Source organism: Pipra filicauda, unplaced genomic scaffold (genome assembly GCF_003945595.2).
Source record: "Pipra filicauda isolate LSUMZ 115617 unplaced genomic scaffold, ASM394559v2 scaffold94_size2452230_pilon, whole genome shotgun sequence".
Classification (NCBI taxonomy): Eukaryota; Metazoa; Chordata; class Aves; order Passeriformes; family Pipridae; genus Pipra; species Pipra filicauda.
In genome coordinates, this window is record NW_024105142.1 from 1,114,952 (window position 1) to 1,132,672 (window position 17,721).

At 38.7% G+C, this 17,721-nt stretch overlaps 1 protein-coding gene across 4 annotated transcripts in view; it reads right to left on the bottom strand.

The window, feature by feature from the left end:
- Positions 1-17,721, bottom strand: part of DIP2C (disco interacting protein 2 homolog C) — a 309,922-nt gene that overhangs the window by 48,186 nt on the left and 244,015 nt on the right. For all 4 annotated transcript variants that reach the window (XM_027720744.2, XM_027720743.2, XM_027720742.2 and 1 more), the window contains 9 exons: positions 16,504-16,712; positions 15,613-15,727; positions 11,445-11,646; positions 9,262-9,371; positions 8,385-8,465; positions 4,813-4,936; positions 3,101-3,222; positions 304-415; positions 72-181 (listed from right to left, as the gene is read on the bottom strand). In XM_027720744.2, the coding sequence (XP_027576545.1) occupies positions 72-181; positions 304-415; positions 3,101-3,222; positions 4,813-4,936; positions 8,385-8,465; positions 9,262-9,371; positions 11,445-11,646; positions 15,613-15,727; positions 16,504-16,712 (1,185 nt within the window). The remainder of the gene's footprint in view (positions 1-71; positions 182-303; positions 416-3,100; positions 3,223-4,812; positions 4,937-8,384; positions 8,466-9,261; positions 9,372-11,444; positions 11,647-15,612; positions 15,728-16,503; positions 16,713-17,721) is intronic.

Genomic DNA, 17,721 nt, shown 5'->3' on the forward strand with positions numbered 1-17,721 from the left:
TCAGGAGCAATGTACCACCTGCCAGCCAGGCATGACAGCAAAGAATGGTAGCTTTATCAAGAAGTCCCTACCTTTACCCCTGCTAGCATGCCAGTTGTGGAGACACTGAAGTCAAGGTAAGCAAGCGTTTCAGGGTTAGAAGGTTTGTAGATCTGTGCAGGCCGCTTCTTTGGCAAATCGTCTAGTGAAAATAGAGAAAGAAAACAGGTGTTATCTTATTCCCACACATGTATCAGACAGACCTCTGAGCCCCTGACAAACACAATATTGAAGACAGAGAAGTCCCCCAGCCTCAGCACTCACCTGTGTCTAGTACCGGAGGCCATGTTCTGATATCCACTGCTGCTGCCGCCTCTCGTGACCGTAATAATTTACATATTAATTGTGTGGTCATTAAGCAGGCAGAGCGGCTCACCTAGAAATTTGAGAAATAAATAATAATGCAACAGGATACTAATTAATTCTCCCATGAAAATGAGCAAGGCAGTGACTCGTTTTCTGCCTGAACAGGACACGGGTATTTCAGTCTAATGTTTTCTGACCAGGAGGTGGAAAGATGCACAAAAAGTACAGCTCACAAAGCTGACAAAGTCATGTGAGTTGTACAAATTACATGAAAATTGCACTGTAATGAAACTAAAGGCACCTTAATAGTGCAAATGTGACTTTTCCAACACTTTGTATCAGTTATCACCCCAAAATGCTGGTAGGGGAAACTTTGTCCAAACATTTCCTATGTGATGATAATATATCTTGGTTTATAAACAATATTTTCACATAAACCAAAACCTAGCCTGATATTTTATATGAATAATTTTGGTATCTTAAATCAATTTTATGTTAGCCACAATTCTTTCCAGTTCTTGTAGTAGTGATAAACCACTGGGAACTCTTCTAGTACTGGCAAAAGTAGCTCTAGATCAGAAATTGTGCAAGTGGTAATAAGAGATGAAATGGTGAGCTTACTGCAAATACCATCTCCACTGAATTTTAGATGACACATGCTGAAGGTATTCTCCTTTTAGATTTGCTATTTTCAAAAATTCATAAATAGCAACTACAAGAATATTTCTTACTGAATATAAAAATTAATATATTTAAGAAAATATTCAGTCAAACATAAATATGACACTGTTAATCACTGAAGACAGTACAGAGGAAAAACTGAAAAGGCAACATCATTCTTCTTTTCCCAGAATTTTGGGAATCTGTGCAAATGTTGCTAAGAGCACTATTTTTCTTTAAGGAATTTGAAACATTTCATTGCATACTAAATTTCAAATGCTTAACCTAAGAAAATCAATAATCATATGTACACTAATTTGCCACTGAGCAGAAGAGATCAGCTTCTGCTGACAATAATCCCATGGAAGTCAACCTTCCAGGTTGAGGAAACCTTTCATCAGAGGAAATTTGGAGCATGGAAGCACTGAATCAAACTCTGCTTACTTCCTCCAACCCCATGAGTTCCCTGTATAGACAGTCTAAATATTTCAAGCTCAAAGTGAACACAAGTGAAGCCACTACAGCACCCCTCAATCCAATCATTGTCACTGTCACGGCAAGGGAAATTAACTCTTACATTGATAATCTTAATCTATGAAAATCTTGATTTGGGACAGTGAAGGCATAAAACAAAAGGAATTTCAAGAGCTAGTGGCTCTCTCAGGAATTACATTATCCAAAAGATCAGGCGGCTCATTAAAATACAAAATATCCAGGCCTGGAGAATAGCAAGTCAGAGATAAAGACGTGGGGAGAGTGGGAAGGAGAAAGAAGACAGCTACAGGTTAGCAACTGCTCGAAGTTGGGCTAAGTTCACTTATTTTTTACCAGTTCATCACAAAACCCACAATTGCGTAGGCCAACTTTTGCTCAGAAGCCATTTTTACTGACTTCAAAAGGTGCTGTGTAGACATATAACATGGTAGAGCAGGCACTGATCCCATCACACCAGGAAATTTGCATGATTGTACTGGCAATGAAAGAACAGCCTCAATATTTTAATTTCTATAAGGCCATCAATCTCCAAATTGAAAGAAAATCTTGTGTAGAACAGAGCTGAGAGGTTTATAAGTCAAACTGGCATTAATATGGCTAATAAATTTCATCATTTTATTTAAAGTTAGTCTATTGAAGGGACAATGATTACAAGTCAGCTTAGATCTGTCAGTTTTTCATCATGAAACCAAATAGATTTAGTTTAGCTATTAAACATCAAAGGAAAAGCAAATTAACACACTTCAATTCTGTATGTTAACAACTGATGTTTAAAAATACTGAGTGCCAAAATATTAAATAATGAGAATCCTGAAAACAATAGGACAATTTCTCATACCTCTACTGGTAATTTGTGGCATCCGATGCCACAAGCAGAGCCAGAAATTATAACTATCTCCAGTACTTGTTAATTGAAAACAACAAAATTAATTAGAAATGGCAAAACCACATTTGTTTAAACTTGTTTTTTCAGAGACTTAGAACTCCATTCAATAGATTAGAAACTGCCAGACTTAAGTGGTTATCTCTTTGTAATAATTTTATTTCCCTCAGTAACAAACACCTTGCAGTTATTTACGTGCAACAAAGACTAAATATTGTTAGATAAAGTCAAAATACCAAATGAAAGCACCAAAGGAAAAAGTCTGAGTAGCACTTCCCTGGATGAAACAAAATACTTACCAGCATCTTAACAACAGAACTTTGAAATTGTTTCAAATGCAAAACAATTAGCTGTACAGAGCTGAGCACCAACTGCCATCGGGTGAGGTTAAACTTCCCACTGAGATTTTTCTCAACAGTCAGTGTAGCGCTGCCAGTGAGGAGACCTACCATTCTTGGCACATAGCTAAATACAAAAAGGCACTTCAAATACATTTTTTGAAAGGAGTAGCACAACTGAGGGAAAATGTGACAGCTCAAGTCAGCAGGTTGCGTGCTGTCAAGCAGCGTTGGTTCGGCAACATGCTGAAGTCCAGGATCTTTGGAACAAATACTAATCTTCAACCCACACCAACACTCACTGAAGTTACTTTTCCTAAAGACTATGCAAATCCATCACCCATTTCATCTACTTGTGCAATGTGAGGTGTCTGCTCACCTCCACAATCATCTTCACCGTAGGTAACGTGGTTGCTATGTTCTGGGGGTGTGGAGGTCGGACTGTTATTGGCACACAGCCTGCATACAGGCATCCGTAAAACGCCGCAATCAGGTCTATCCCTGCACGAAGAACAAACAAAAGCCCTCCCCTGAAAATCAAATCGTTTAATCACAGGCACTTATGTCAGCATAAATATTACTTGGAACCAAACTCAGAAGGTTAAAGAAGTGACTGAGCCTTTTAACAGATTTCTTTTTCAGCCCCTTGTCAGTATCTGTTCGGCTTCATCGATTCCTTTCAATCGCACCGTTTGGAGCATGAAAAACAAAAGGCAAAACACAAAACTGAAGCCAAATGTCAACACTGAGGTGAACTTCACTTTGATGTTCAGGAAGTAAGCTGTTAAAAAGACTGATTTCTATGGATAAATTATCTTTCTAAATTCACATTTATAGACAGATGAGAGCGCAGAGGAAGAGGGATGCCCCAGCAAATGGACAAAGTAGGATGATGCTTGTTCCTATGAGTTGCAGAAAGAATATTTGGAGGTTCCATAAAATACTTTCTCTTGTAATTTTTAAACTCACACAGGAAAATTTTACAGTAAAAAAGGAAGTAATGATTTTGAAATTCTACTTCTAACGCAAAATTAGTTGTTGTCCTATATAAATATTGATGGCAGGTGATGGATTGTGGACAGCACCCTTTAGGTTACCTAAGGAGGCTGAACAGACAACAGCATGAAGATCTCTTAAATGTTGCTGTTTGATACCTCCCTGGTGCTGTACACAGGCTGTGATAAGAAGACAGTATGGGCTGCTTTATTCTTTCAGTGGAAAAGGATCTGTAGTACTGGTAGGTTATTGTTCCTTCATTGTGAGAAGTGAAATACAGAAAATAAAAATTTAAGTTTAAAGCACTAGTCTTCCTTTGTGCAAAAGGTTTTCCCATATTAACCATTGAGAAATTACTCTTATAAACTACAAAGATATAATCAGTGTCTTGCAGTCCTCACAAAGCAAATATCAGAATTTCGGACCTGAAATCAGACTGTTTATTTTACCAACACACATGAAATATTAAAGAGCAGCACTTGATCAGAAATAATTACAAGAAAATGCCAAATATGCTACCAGTTAACACAAAGTTAAAAGCCCTTATGCCAAAGGATGAAAATCCAAGCCACAGAGATCTGTCTAGATTAAGGATTTAGAGAAAAAATAGCAATTATAAATTTGTATTTCTTAATCATTTGCTACTTATTCATCACATTTCTATTCTGAAAAATCCACGTATTACTTCCTAGTTATTGTTGCTTCACCCTCAGGAAACACAGCATTTCCAAGAGAGAATTCAACAGGTGAATATAAGAACACTCAGCAGATGGAATTGCATGCCCATAAAATAGTCTATATCCAGGAAACTAAAAAAAAGGCAGTGATTAAATTTAACTGCTCATAAGAGACAGGTCTTAAAAAGACAGGTTAATCTTAATCTGAACCCAAAGAAATAATATCTATGTGTATACACAAATAGAAATTCTTTTAAATATGTTTGACTAAGTTCAAAGGAATGAGAATAAGGCAAACATTTTGTGTTTTGCCAATTAACACGGTTTACAGTTTGGTAACACCAGTGATGCTGCACTGTTCTAAAGGACCTTGATAAACTTCTGGGATTACCAAGGTACCGCTACGGTAGTTCTTTACCTGGTGGGTAAACCAAAGCCACGTGGTCTCCATCTTGTAAATGTCCCCTTTCCATCAACATGACAGCTATCTTCTCAGCTCGTTTATGCAGCTGGACACATGTTAGTGAGTTGGCTATTGTTCCCTGCACAGGAAGAAAGAATAATGTCACAGAAGATAAAGCAATGTGCTGAAACTCCATTTTCCTCTGCACCTTACAAGTTACAGGGTGAGGTGCAGCCACAATATGTCATGTAATCAACTTAAATACAGAAACGTTCAGCCTTAGGCCAAACTGCAGTTGGAAGGAAAAAAGATGTTTGTAAAGCAGAGGAATGTTCTCTATTCCTTTCTCTGTACCTTCTGCCCTCAACAGTGTTTTTGCTCCAACCAAGGCAGTACAGCAGTGTGGTAATGCCCTGCCCATGTAACCTGTACTTCCCTCACTACATAGGCAGCAATTCCTGCTACAGCCAGGAAAGTGCCTTTATGTCCTCTGCAGCAATCTGGAGCATCTGTGGAGAGCAATTCTCAAAATTGCATTTTCTTGTCTGCACGCTGGAGTGGAGCCAAATGGCACAGCAGAAATACTTTAAAGACAAGAGACAAAAGACACAGGAGAAAACAATACTTTGTGACAGGGAAAAGAATTAGTCTGGAACAAAAGCTACACACTTATACTGCATATAAATGAAATAGAGAAGAAAGGCATTTGTTAAATTTGAATAACTCTGGTCAGCATGAAAAGGAAATTGAAAATGACAATATGCCAGAGAGTTTGGCTTTTCTGAAGCACTTCAAATAGTGCTAACCCAAAATCATCAAACAGACACAGTGTTTTAAATTGAATGAGTGTTACGGTTCTTACATTTCCTAAATATATATATGCGTGTGTGTATATGCACACACACAAATATACATTTAGAGAAATATATACATCTGTATCACAAAATTCACTACCACTGCAGACACCTCAGAAGTCTAAAAATGAATGTACAGGACAGACTGATTGCACTTAGAGCTGGTCAGGCCAGCTTAGGTCTGGGCTGAGAGAAAGGGACAGGGCTGTATGGGAAGGGCTGCATCTTGGCTTGTGTACTTGTTCTATGGAAAAAGAGGATTTCAGTCTCCAGTACTGCTATGATACACCTGGCATCTATCACTGTCACTGCAAGTATGGCATGTTACCAGGCATCACTTGGCATTTACAGACTTCATTACAAGCTGTCAACAAAGAAGAAAACCTAACTAAAAATAAAACAAAGTCAGGGTTTAGCATTCCCCTTCATTATCCTCAGCAACTACACTTACTGAATTGCACTTCAGGGAACTTTAATCAGTCTTCTGATCAACGTGAAGATCATTTCACTAAGAAAGATTCCTCTAAAAACATATGCAACTATATAGATGCTGGACTAGAGACGGTTTCCATCTGTCCAGCCCTAAGCATGCCAAAGTGACCTGAGGTCTGGGTGTCCTGCCATTGCAGACCTGTAAGGAGGAATGTGCTTAAACTCTCCATTCCTTCTTTCAAGAAATTGCCTATTTGCTTAGCCATGAGAAGAAGGACCCTTTATATCCCCACACACATCAGCAGCACAGGTCCACTGACCCAGAAAGGGAATTGCTGCAGATTATGTAAATTTGTGCAAAACTTGTTTACATTTCAGACTTTTGGCACTTGCTGCCTGTGAACCAGTGGAAAGACAGTGTTTATATGAACTGCAGGGAAGGAGAATCCTGTTGTTGGACAAGAATCATTGGCAAGCATCAGTAACTTGGGTCAATTCCCTTGGGTCTTTTATATGAGCTGTTCTGAAATGTAAAGGTGTTGCAATCCTTCATGACACATACTAAAAACAATGTACTGCTCTAATTTTGAAATACTTCAAATTCTCAAAAAGCATGGGTTACAGGAAAACACTCATCTCGGTGGACTTCTATTAGTCATCCACTGCAGGACGCCTGAATATTTTAGAACAAAGTGTACAGACAATGCCCAAAGAAGACAAAATAGGAAAAGTTACAAATTAGAACCAAAATTCAAGGTGGGAAATAAACCTTGACTAGGGTAAACCCCACCAGACCAGTCATTCCTTTCCATAAAATATCAAATCTCTCCAAAATCCATTACATCTCTCAAACAAATATCATGTGACAAGATACTCCCCGTTGAGAGTAGCAGAGAAACTGAATTTCAAAATTCGACTGTTTTTCACTTCTCTGGAACGAGAACTGATTTTGATAATCCTTGTTTTGCACATTGTGTCCTTCTCTCCCACTGTTTGAACCCTTCTGCCAGCATGGGAAGTTTGGCTTTATTTAAAGCTCAAAAGTAACAGCATGTGTGGAGGAGATGGGACAGCACATATCTCTATCTCTTTCTCAAAGCATCTTTGCTCCTAACTTATAGGACACAACAATGAAATTCTTTAATGGTGTAATATTGGATCTATAAACAGCATTGCCTCTCAAGATTTCTACTTTGCCATAGAAAACTACATTACTGTTTCACTATTTATTTCTCAGGTTTACATGTTCACATAATATTAGCTATCAATCTGAATTTTAAAAAAGTTGCTTAATGAGTTAATGGTAGCCTCAAACTGGTACCAGCACTGTAAAATGGTCTGGAGAAGTATATTCTGTAAATACAGTAAGTGCTCCTTTCACAGATATTCACAAATTACTAGAGGTTTAAGAACCCATTCAAGCTGCATAAAGACCACATGGGCTGAGACAACATCAGCTACTACTCCAGGTAGTCCAGGGGAATAGCACTATTCCAGGCCTCTCCTCTCCTGGAGTCCCTCACATGCTACATATGTTTCCCAGATTTGACAGATATGTCTAGATGTACTGTGGTGGGATGGTTTGAAATCAGACTTTAATTCTCTCAGTGGTCTTGAGAATTATTGGTTTGCCCTCTATAATCATCCAGGTAGTCTATAATCTCCCACTCTTAGTAAAGCCAAGTTTTGTACCATGTCTCAAGCATTAATTAATTTTTGTTAAGCAATGAAATACTGTGTCAGGCTGGTACCTCATGTAAGCTATGCAGAGAGATTTATTAGTGATCCTCTGCAGACCTGATTGGATTCTGGATACACCTCTTCTTCTTTTCACCTCCTTTCCCCATTCTCATACCTCCCCCAGATCGTCCAGCCTCAAAACCAACAACTATTGCTTCATTTAGGGAAAATACTTTGAAAAGCCCGTGCTCTTCAAATTGGAAATCAGGATGGTGAGCACTATAAACACCACTATTCAGTAAAGGAGCAGATTTGAAAAAGATTCAACAGTATTGAAATAGATTTGCAGTGTCAGCTCACACACAACATATATGTGGTGGAAAAAGAAATGAGAAATGCGTAAGGCACACTGTCTGATACAAAAGCAATCTATATTTTGACAACTGGCAATGATTATTCTCTTTTCTGCCTCAGTGAACACCAAATATAGCAGCTGAGTATTAATGGGAAAAGAAACAGAAAGGTCGTGTCCAGCCATAGCACAAGCAGGTGCTGCTGAAACCCCAGTGTGCCATTTCCAGCTGCAGCCTGGCCTGAGGAGGAATGGCCTGAGCTCCTTACCCTGCAGTTGAGCAGCGTGTAGAGCACGTGGTCAGGAGTGGTCTGAGCTCTCCACTGCAACACTTCCGACAGGAAGAGGAACTACAATAAAGCAGAGTGACAGTCATGGCATGAAAGAACATTTTGCCTTTAAAATCGAGGTCACAGCTTCTGTGAGTTTAGCTGTCTGTCTTGTTTATATGCTGCATTTTACATCAATACCCAGAAGCACTAAACAGGAATTAATTCTCTTGTCATCACACATTTATAGTAAGGTGCTTTTGCATGGTAGCAGTGGCCTCTCTGGAAGCGAAGCCATTGCTGGGATTATGATATATTACTGCACATAATTCCAAAGCAATAAAACAGGTCTTACTGATCTCTCTGAATTTAAGTACTGTTTTAATTCATTAGCTTCCTCTCTTTTTCTTACTATAAATACAGAAATATTTATACAGCTTAGAACTTACTAATTTAATTACTCACATAAGCCCCCAAAAGAGCTGAATTTCAACTGTATTTTACAGGATTAAAATAACAACAAATAAGGTCAGGACCATACATGGAAACAAAACTCCCTGGACTCCACCTGAATTAGCAAAAATTATATAATAAAGGGTGATTTCTGGTAAAAGCCTCATTAACGCTTTCCACCATGTTTGTTTTGTTGTCCTATGTAACTTACTTAAAAAATCCATACAAACGAAATGCAGTGACCTCCCCTTACATCTACTTTATATTTATCTGTAAAGGGGATTCAGAAATATTTTAGTGTTAAAAAAAAAAAGCCATCAACAAATTCATAACAACAACAACAACAACAACAATAATAATATACTGCTAAGTGTCCTGATGTTAATGAGCTTAATATAAGTCTTATAAGAAAAGTTTAGCTTACCTTTCTGGCTTGGTCATTATCTTCTATTTGCCCCAAATCTCTACCACTGGCCTGTGCAATTCTTTTTCCAGAGACCAAGTTCCCCACCATCACAGAGGCAGGGCCAATTTCTAGAACAAAGCAGATATGTGCAAAGTGTAATAAAAATCCTTTACTTGTAGATGAAAATTCTCTTTATTTCTTTTGTATTACATGATGTTTTTCTCATTGCCATCCACAAAACCAAACCTTGAGCACATCTCTGTTGATGCAAACTTTGGCTGTGGATCAGTAGTGTCTGGAAGACACGTAGGACTGAATTCATGCTCTCAGAACATATCTAATTGAGGAGTCCATTTAGCATGGGCTCTCTACAGCCAGAGACACATCTTGTCTGTCTTGATATGATGAATCTTTGGAAAATTCAGCTCCTAATGTAGACATGTCCATTCAAGTGCCTCAAACCAGAGGGACAACATTCCTGTTTCTCTCTTCTGTTCCCTGGGCTTAGTTGCATCTGTATTAGCAGTTCTATGATGCTACAGACATGAAGTGACAAAGATTAGGAAGGCAGACGGTGCATACGATAAAGCATATGCAAGCCCTCTAGAATAAGATAGAAAGTGAAGATAAATAACTTCAGAAGAAAAGAAGATGTCACGGCTGACACTTTTCCCTGAGATGGATTTCACTGATGTTTTGTTGTTGCCATTAGGGGAAAATACCTGTCTCATAGATACCATTTGAGTTCATGTTAGCATTTGTTTTCTGCTTCTCCAGCATGATACTGATCAACTGCAATTGATACCAAGCTTTACTTCTAGTCTATGATGTCCAAGCTTTGCCTCAGTAATCGTTTCTGGCCTAAGTGTCAAAATATAAGATATGTAAATAACCAAGCATATAACAAAAAGCATCTACAGATTACTCTGCTTTAAAAATATGAAAGCAATAGCCTCTGGGTTTGTCACAACAACACAAAATGGGAGAATGTGATACTTTCAAGTTTGGTTTCTGCACTCCTGGCATTGCTTTTACCATAGTGATATATAATGTACCCATAACACATCTATAGGTATCTGCACTGCATTGATCCTAATTCAGTGGTTACTTTGTGATGCAGCAACAAGGAAATGCTGAAGTAAACTCTGTATTAAAAGGCCTCATTGCTTTCATTAAGTCAGTGGAAATCACTGTTAAACTCTGACATTCCCAGTGTCCCCAAACTAAGATTATGGTTTTGATTTCTGAAACATTTGTCCAAAGGTTTTAAAAACAGAAACGAGCTGATGGTTTAGGCAAACTTGCACTGAATTCATGATGGATAGTCTCCATATTCAAGATCTAGAGAATAAACCCACCTCATACTCCAAGGTGTGGAAGTGGAAAATAATCAACACTTAGTCTAATGTAGCTGAATTCTAGTCTTAAGCCTGAAGCTACAGATCCAGAATTCCTTGAAATTAATCTGAATACTAAAATCTGCAATTGGATTCAAAGTCAAAAATTTGATAAAATTTGCTTGTTCATTGGGCATGAGAAACCAGTGATTGGACTACAGCAGGCTATAAGGGCTTTCTTGGTCTCTTGAGACAGTGCCTTGCTGTTCCATTTCATCCAATACTCTTAATAAAGTGGCACATTTTTGAAGAACCATCTTAAAACTGATTGGGGTTTTCCCTTTAATATACCTGCTGTAAGAATAATACAGAATCTCCCCACTCATGTAGGGGATTAAACCACTAGCTCTTTGTTTTTCTTTATTCATGACCAGTTTTCAAGTATTTGCTCTTTCTCCAACATTGCTATTTAGTGTCAACAGTTCTCTTGCTCTTTATTTTTACTTCAGAAACTCAGCCTTCAAATAAGCCAAGATTTTATCTTTCTCTGTTTTGGTTTCACTCCATGCTCTTTAAAAATAACTGACAAGGAATTTACAAAAAACTCCAGGTGTGGGCTCAGCAGTGTGTTGTAGAGTGATAAAAATGTCATTTTTATTGAATTAGCATTTTTCCTTGCACTCTTTGTGAAGGTACTTCTAGCTTCTGGCAAAACCAATGATGTCCTTAACACATATGGAATATTTAAGAGGAAAGCTGATCAAGCTGATTCTCACTTGCATTAAAAATCACTTGATTTTGCTCCATACAGTACCATGAACACAGAGCACTACATCAGGGTCCCTTTGCCTTCACTCTTCTTACCTGGTTGTTTTTGCCTTGGTTTAGGCAGGTTTGTTACGCAGGTGTGGGGACACATCAGCACGTTACAAGGATGCAGAGATCCTTCCAAGAAGAGCTGTTTGGTTTCTGACAGGTGTATTCCTCCCAGCGGCGTCTTGGGAAGCGTGTTTGCTGGTACGAGCGCTAAGCAGTAGACTCCCACTTGATGAATACTGTCAATAGCCTAAAAAGAAATATGCAGGAAGTTGATTTTAATGAAAGGCTAATTTTTCATCATTCTAATAAGCACATATTGTTTTGAATTACTGCATAAAACAACCCTAATAATTAACTGGCGATGGAAAGACACTTCAGCTATGTCAGTGATAAGGAGGTTCTTTTCAGTGGGAACAGGTGGATGGAAATGTTATTACACTAATTCCAGAAGATAAAAAAGCAAACAAAAACGTGGTGATAAATACACACAAATCTATTAGGAAATTCTACGCAGTCATCCCTCTTAAGCAAACATTAGTAGCAGGTATCCTGGAGATTTAATATGGGTTGGCAGCCCACGTGAAACTGCTTTTAACCTGTGCAGTTCTCAGAGCTCAAGTTCACAGAATTCCTATCATCTTAATATCCAGTCCATCTTTCTGAGCAAAAAAAAAAAGTTAAATAACCTCTATACCTAATAATGTAGGTAGCTTATGAATTGTTACTTTTTTTATAAAGTAATAACTGTTTCACTCCCTGATTACAGCGTAAAAGATTTTGAGGCAGGAATGGGAAATGACAATGTAAGGGAAAACTGTGAAACTATCCACTTGAAAAAAAATCTGTTGAATGAAAATCTGAAAAATAAGCATTTTTGAATCTTATAGCAATGGTGTTCATTGCCTGACAAGTTGATTAAACTGCATCACTTTAAAGAAAACTGTAACATACAGTATCTATGTAATTTAATGAGTTAAACATGAATATCCATGCACTTAGATTTTAATTCTATACACATTTAAACTGATTATTTTCCTTATACGGGTAAGAACAATTGCAGCAAGAGTATTAGAAAAACAACTTCAGACATCCACACAGACTGAGAAACAAATTAGAAATAGCATCTCTAATGAATAGTTAAATGTTGAAAAAATATAATTTACTTAACTTGCATTTTAATTTTTAACTGTTAGAAAAGTGAATTCATATATGTACTGCCTTGAAGACACAATCTATATTCTGAGACTCAAATAATCATTTACAGTTTGCATGTACTTAACTGTAGACCAATAAATTACTGATTACTTCTACAGACTAAATAATGCTTTGCTCTTGGTTTCTGTTTACTTCATTTCTTATTGATTTGATTGCAAAATTTCATAAGAAAGAATAACAAAGCAGTGACTCATATCACAGTTTTAGTAGGAGTAGCTCTCACAGCAGTATTGGAAGACCTCGGTGCTGATCTACAAACACCTCACCTGAAAGATCAGCAATAGTGAAATACGTCTGACAGCCAACACACAACAGCTCATGTTTCTGGCAGAAACCATCATAACCTACTAATCATAATGTTATTTGTAGGTTCTGAAAAGCAGCGATAAATCACGGGATCCTCACCTGACATCAGCTTGAAGGAAAACTGCTACAGGACAAGTAACCACTCCTACTCAAACATAAAACTGTGTGGTTTCTACAGCTGGTGAATGGAAAGCAATACCCAGCTGGGGTGGGATGAGTGGTGTATGTAATGATTCCCTAGTGACTTTCAAACTGTCTCTGATAACTAGATCTGCTGCACAATGTCATGGGTCATTCAAATTTGACATCTTTCACACCTTTCAGTTTGGCACATTTCTGAAGCAGGGAATGACTTTGTTTCACAAGGATGAGCACTGGTGAACTGAGCCTTAAAATTTTGAGGGAAAAGAGCATCAGTCAATTTTAATGCTGCTGGCATTTATGCCTCTTGACGAAACGGCTTGGTTTTTGAAATGACTCCAGCCAGAAATTAGCAGAGTATCAGAAATCCTCTGTTTTATTGTGAAAATGGACGAGATATACCAGAATTTGTGGAAAGTCCACACTGCTATGTTGTTTGACCTGAGAAAACATACCATTCTGACACAATTCTCTGGGCAGACACTCTCCAGTTCTGCAGTAGATCTCCTAGATTTACCAAGTCCTGTCAAGTCCTGCCAGCATGCTGGCACTGGTAAAACTAACATCCAGTCTGCCAGTACAGGAACCACAAACCTGCCTGAAGGGTCAGATCAGTCTGCAGCAGTCTGGGGATGAACTGACTGAACTGCTGGTTGATCTGGGATCTTCGCCATGCTCCTCCACCACTCTCAAGAAACTCCAACTCCAGCCTGAGCACTCCCTGCCAACCATGCCTCTGCTAAAGCCCACAGATGCAGTCCAGCATAATCACATATGTACAGCAGCTCTAACGTCTTTCAGCCCTCTGCTGAGGAGCAGGATGGGTCAGGGAGTCTCAGAATATGTGCAATCCACTGGAAAAAAAGTTCTGCAAATCAAGGCAGCACAAGTGCAGGGAAGAGACAGCAAGGCACAACAGAAGCAGGCAGCGCAGGGCAGGGCTGGCAAAGGGCAGCACACACAGGCTGTCAGAGGAGTCTCACAAAGAGCATTAGAAATGAGTAGCAATTTGGTAGAGTATGTAATCAGGGACTTGTGACACAATCTGTGATATTACGTTGCGCCTCACTAGCAGATAATTCACATGCAACCAGTTACCACTTCCTGACATCTGTCATTAAAACTCTGATTGGGAAGAGGCACAAAGCATCCCACAAACTCCTGGCTTTTGTCCTCCAGCTGTGGTGGAAACAGAAACTTCTTGTTCGCATAGTGATGCATGCCAGAGTTGCAGGCTTCGCACATGGGTGATGAAAGCAGCCACACGTGTGTACTTTGATACATGGCCTACTATTCCCAGACACTGCTGTGACTTGATCAGACTCAGAATAACAGGATTGACCCTTGGCAGGAGTAACATGACACAGGACCCCCACAGTGTTCAGTACTGAATTTTACTGTTTATGATGGTGTAAGACATTTTTTTCTGTAGAAATCACAAAAATGTTCAGCTGACAAAAAAGAAGTGTAGGTCCAGAATTTCAACCTTTTTATCAGCTTGCTACTTGACAAAAATTATGGAAGCATGGGCAATAGAAAGCCTTTCCTTCTACAATAGTTGCCCTAGGTGCTTCAAAGGCTTTCTGTGTGATGGACAAGCTAGAGGTTCTAGCTTTTCTTGGTGTTAATTTAGATCTACTATGAATATGAGATGCCTCTAACTGTAAGAAATGCAGCTGTCTTTCAAATCAAGAGAGCACATAAACCTGTTCTGAGATGGATGAAAGCTTATTTGTTTGGTTTCTTGAAAAGTACAGTAGACAGATTTCCTTTCTTATTCGGTACAATGCAATCATGAATAAAAACATCTCTGAATTATGTGGGATCTTTTTCTTTGGCTCTTGGGTACAGCAAAAAAAGATGTTTGCAATATATGGCTTAACCACAGAGATGGAGAAGATGGAAGATGACCCTATCTAATTTTTTTGTGTGTGGATATTAGAGTTGAAGAAACTTTGAGTATGGTATTGGGATTGCTGTAACTTCGACTGCTGTATGTAAGGAGAAGATCAGAATTCTTTAATAGTCAGTAGCCTTTGTCTTCCTGACAAACTGTCTAACACCATGACCAAAGTGGGATCATCACAGCAATAAGGTGCCTTGCAGAAATCACCAGACCACTGGAATGGGATTCGTTGCAATAGGTGCCCCTCTGAGAAGATAACCTCACTGTAGATACCTAGATCTGAGCTAATCAACCACTTCCCTTCATTTCAGTGGAGGGAAATTGGCATTTTTATGGTGTTTCATTCTGTTTATTTTAACTATCAACATGGTGCACTAGAAACACACAATTCTCCCCCACTGATTAAAAAAAAATCTTCTTTTCTTATAGCATTTTGATTAGGAAAAGGATCACTCTCTGGATATGTGCAGCCCAGATAGGAAATGTCACTCTGAAGAATCTCATTTTGTGCTCATTAAGAGCAAGTGTAACTGAAGGTGGATTTACAATTATTCAAAGACAAATGTCAATTACCTTGGGAAAGATCAATAAAAAGAATATAAAGCAAGAAAAAAATAGCTTCCAAACGTACATAAAGAGCATTACCTGGAGAACTCTACTCATCCATTGAAAACTGTCTTCCTCTGTGGAATCTGGCCTTTGCTCAGCAACAATAACTATTCTTTCATCGTGCAGCACACTCACGGAAAACACTGCTATTCTATAGAAGGAGAGAAGTGTATTTAGTGCCAGGACAGATGGAAAAACCTGTCTTCTAAGTTAATCCTCTATATCTGCGATTTCATTATCTATTATTCAGACTACTGATGCAATTACTATTTTATTTACAGGGAAAAAGCAACAAGAACAGTTTTGGGTAATAGCTCTGAAGGAGAAATAGCAGGCTCTTGTTCTAGAGTCATGTAGTCAGAGCAGGATTGAGAAGTGAACCTTCCTGGGGTACTAAATTGGGTCGCACCAAGGTTGTTGCTAAGCTGCTATATAACAGCCAGCATAAGCACCTTTTTTGGTCCCATCTTTAGAAGAAAGTAATTGTAACATCATTTTGTCTGCCGCACGATCGAGTGCAAGCACATGGTACAGCATTAGGCTCTTCAGATGTTTTAGATGTCTGCTGCTCAGTTTCAGCACATTAGGAAGATGACACAAGGAACAGTCAATTGCAAGAACTTAAACATTAGGCAGATTAGAAATGTTCAAATCAGACAGAAAGGACCCTGTTGAGTCAACACCTTCAGAATTAACCAGCTGCTCAAACGAAAATTTTAGCAATCACAGTTTCAAGACCTTGGTATTTAGTTTCCCTCAACACTACCTTAGGCTTCCCTCAGCTGTCTCCTGGTTCTAGCAATGTGAACAGCACTGAAGGGAAACAGGGTAGATCAGGCACTGCTTTCTGAAGTATTTTGGATCACTTACACCTCCTCTAAGCAAAATAAATATTTCTACACAATGCAAGAAAAGAAAGGATCAAACCTTCCCCTGTAGACAAATTTCATTGGTTCCACAGCCAGTGCTGTTGCTACAATGTCATCAGCATTATGTCTTCTTCCACTGACAACCATCAAACCATCCATTTTGCCGATAACAAAGACAAGTCCACCTGGTCCTATAAAGCCTAGTAGTCCGGTCCTGATAAAAGGATATTCAGTGATAGGGCCACCAGAACTAGTCATAGGAAACACCTGTAAAACAAAAACACAGGTCTTCATTTCTATACACACAGATCGTGCTGCAAAAATATTTCAGGCATGCTCCCTCAGATGGCTCTGCCGGAACAAAGTAAGCAGGTCGCTGCTGATGCTCTTTACCCTTCACTGACCAGGGTCAGGAAACTCTTGCACTACTCTGTTTATCGCACACATTTTCTGTAACCATGACTCTAAATCATTTATGACCTTAAAAATATATATGAATCAATATCAACAGTATTGAATAAAACCACACGCTGTGCAGACTGCAGCTAACCTGAGGTGCTACGTAGAGGTTACTGAGAGCTTAACTCATGAACACCTCAGTAGATGGTCTTTTCCATACCACAATCCCATTTCCAGCACAGTGTAAGAAATAAGCAGGCTAGAAGTGAAGTTATTTTAAGGTACAGTACATTAATGACTTGCAGCTGACCACATTTTTTTTAAGGTCAATTAATTTCTCAGAATACCAGTGATAATGTCTTCTGTACCTCAGCTAAAAGTGAAAATACAGCCCTATACAGCACCTCTCTAAATGTCTGAACACCAGATGCATACATGATGTCCCCAGGACAGATTTATACGGCTTTTTCTATCCCACTCAGCACAGACTTATCCTTCTGATATGTGAGCTACTCTGAGCTGCATTCTGACACAACCACACTTTCCTGCCATTGCTTCTTTAAACTTAAGTCGTCAAAAGACAAATTAAGACAATGGCAAGTGGAGGACTATGGCTACACAGTGTTCTTCAAGGCTCATTTAAAAATAAAGGTCAAATTCTGCTGCCAGACGCCCATGGGTGACTCTTATTGAACAGATTTAATGCTTAAACATCCTCAGCCATAACTCATTTCAGGAACACAAAACTTTTTGACTCTCTAATACCTGCAACACGAATTACACAGTAAAACAGAATAGAGATCCACTTGGAGAGGACTCTAAAGAACATACTTAACTTTAAAAGTGAGTGTTCCTGTTCACTCAATGGCAATTTATT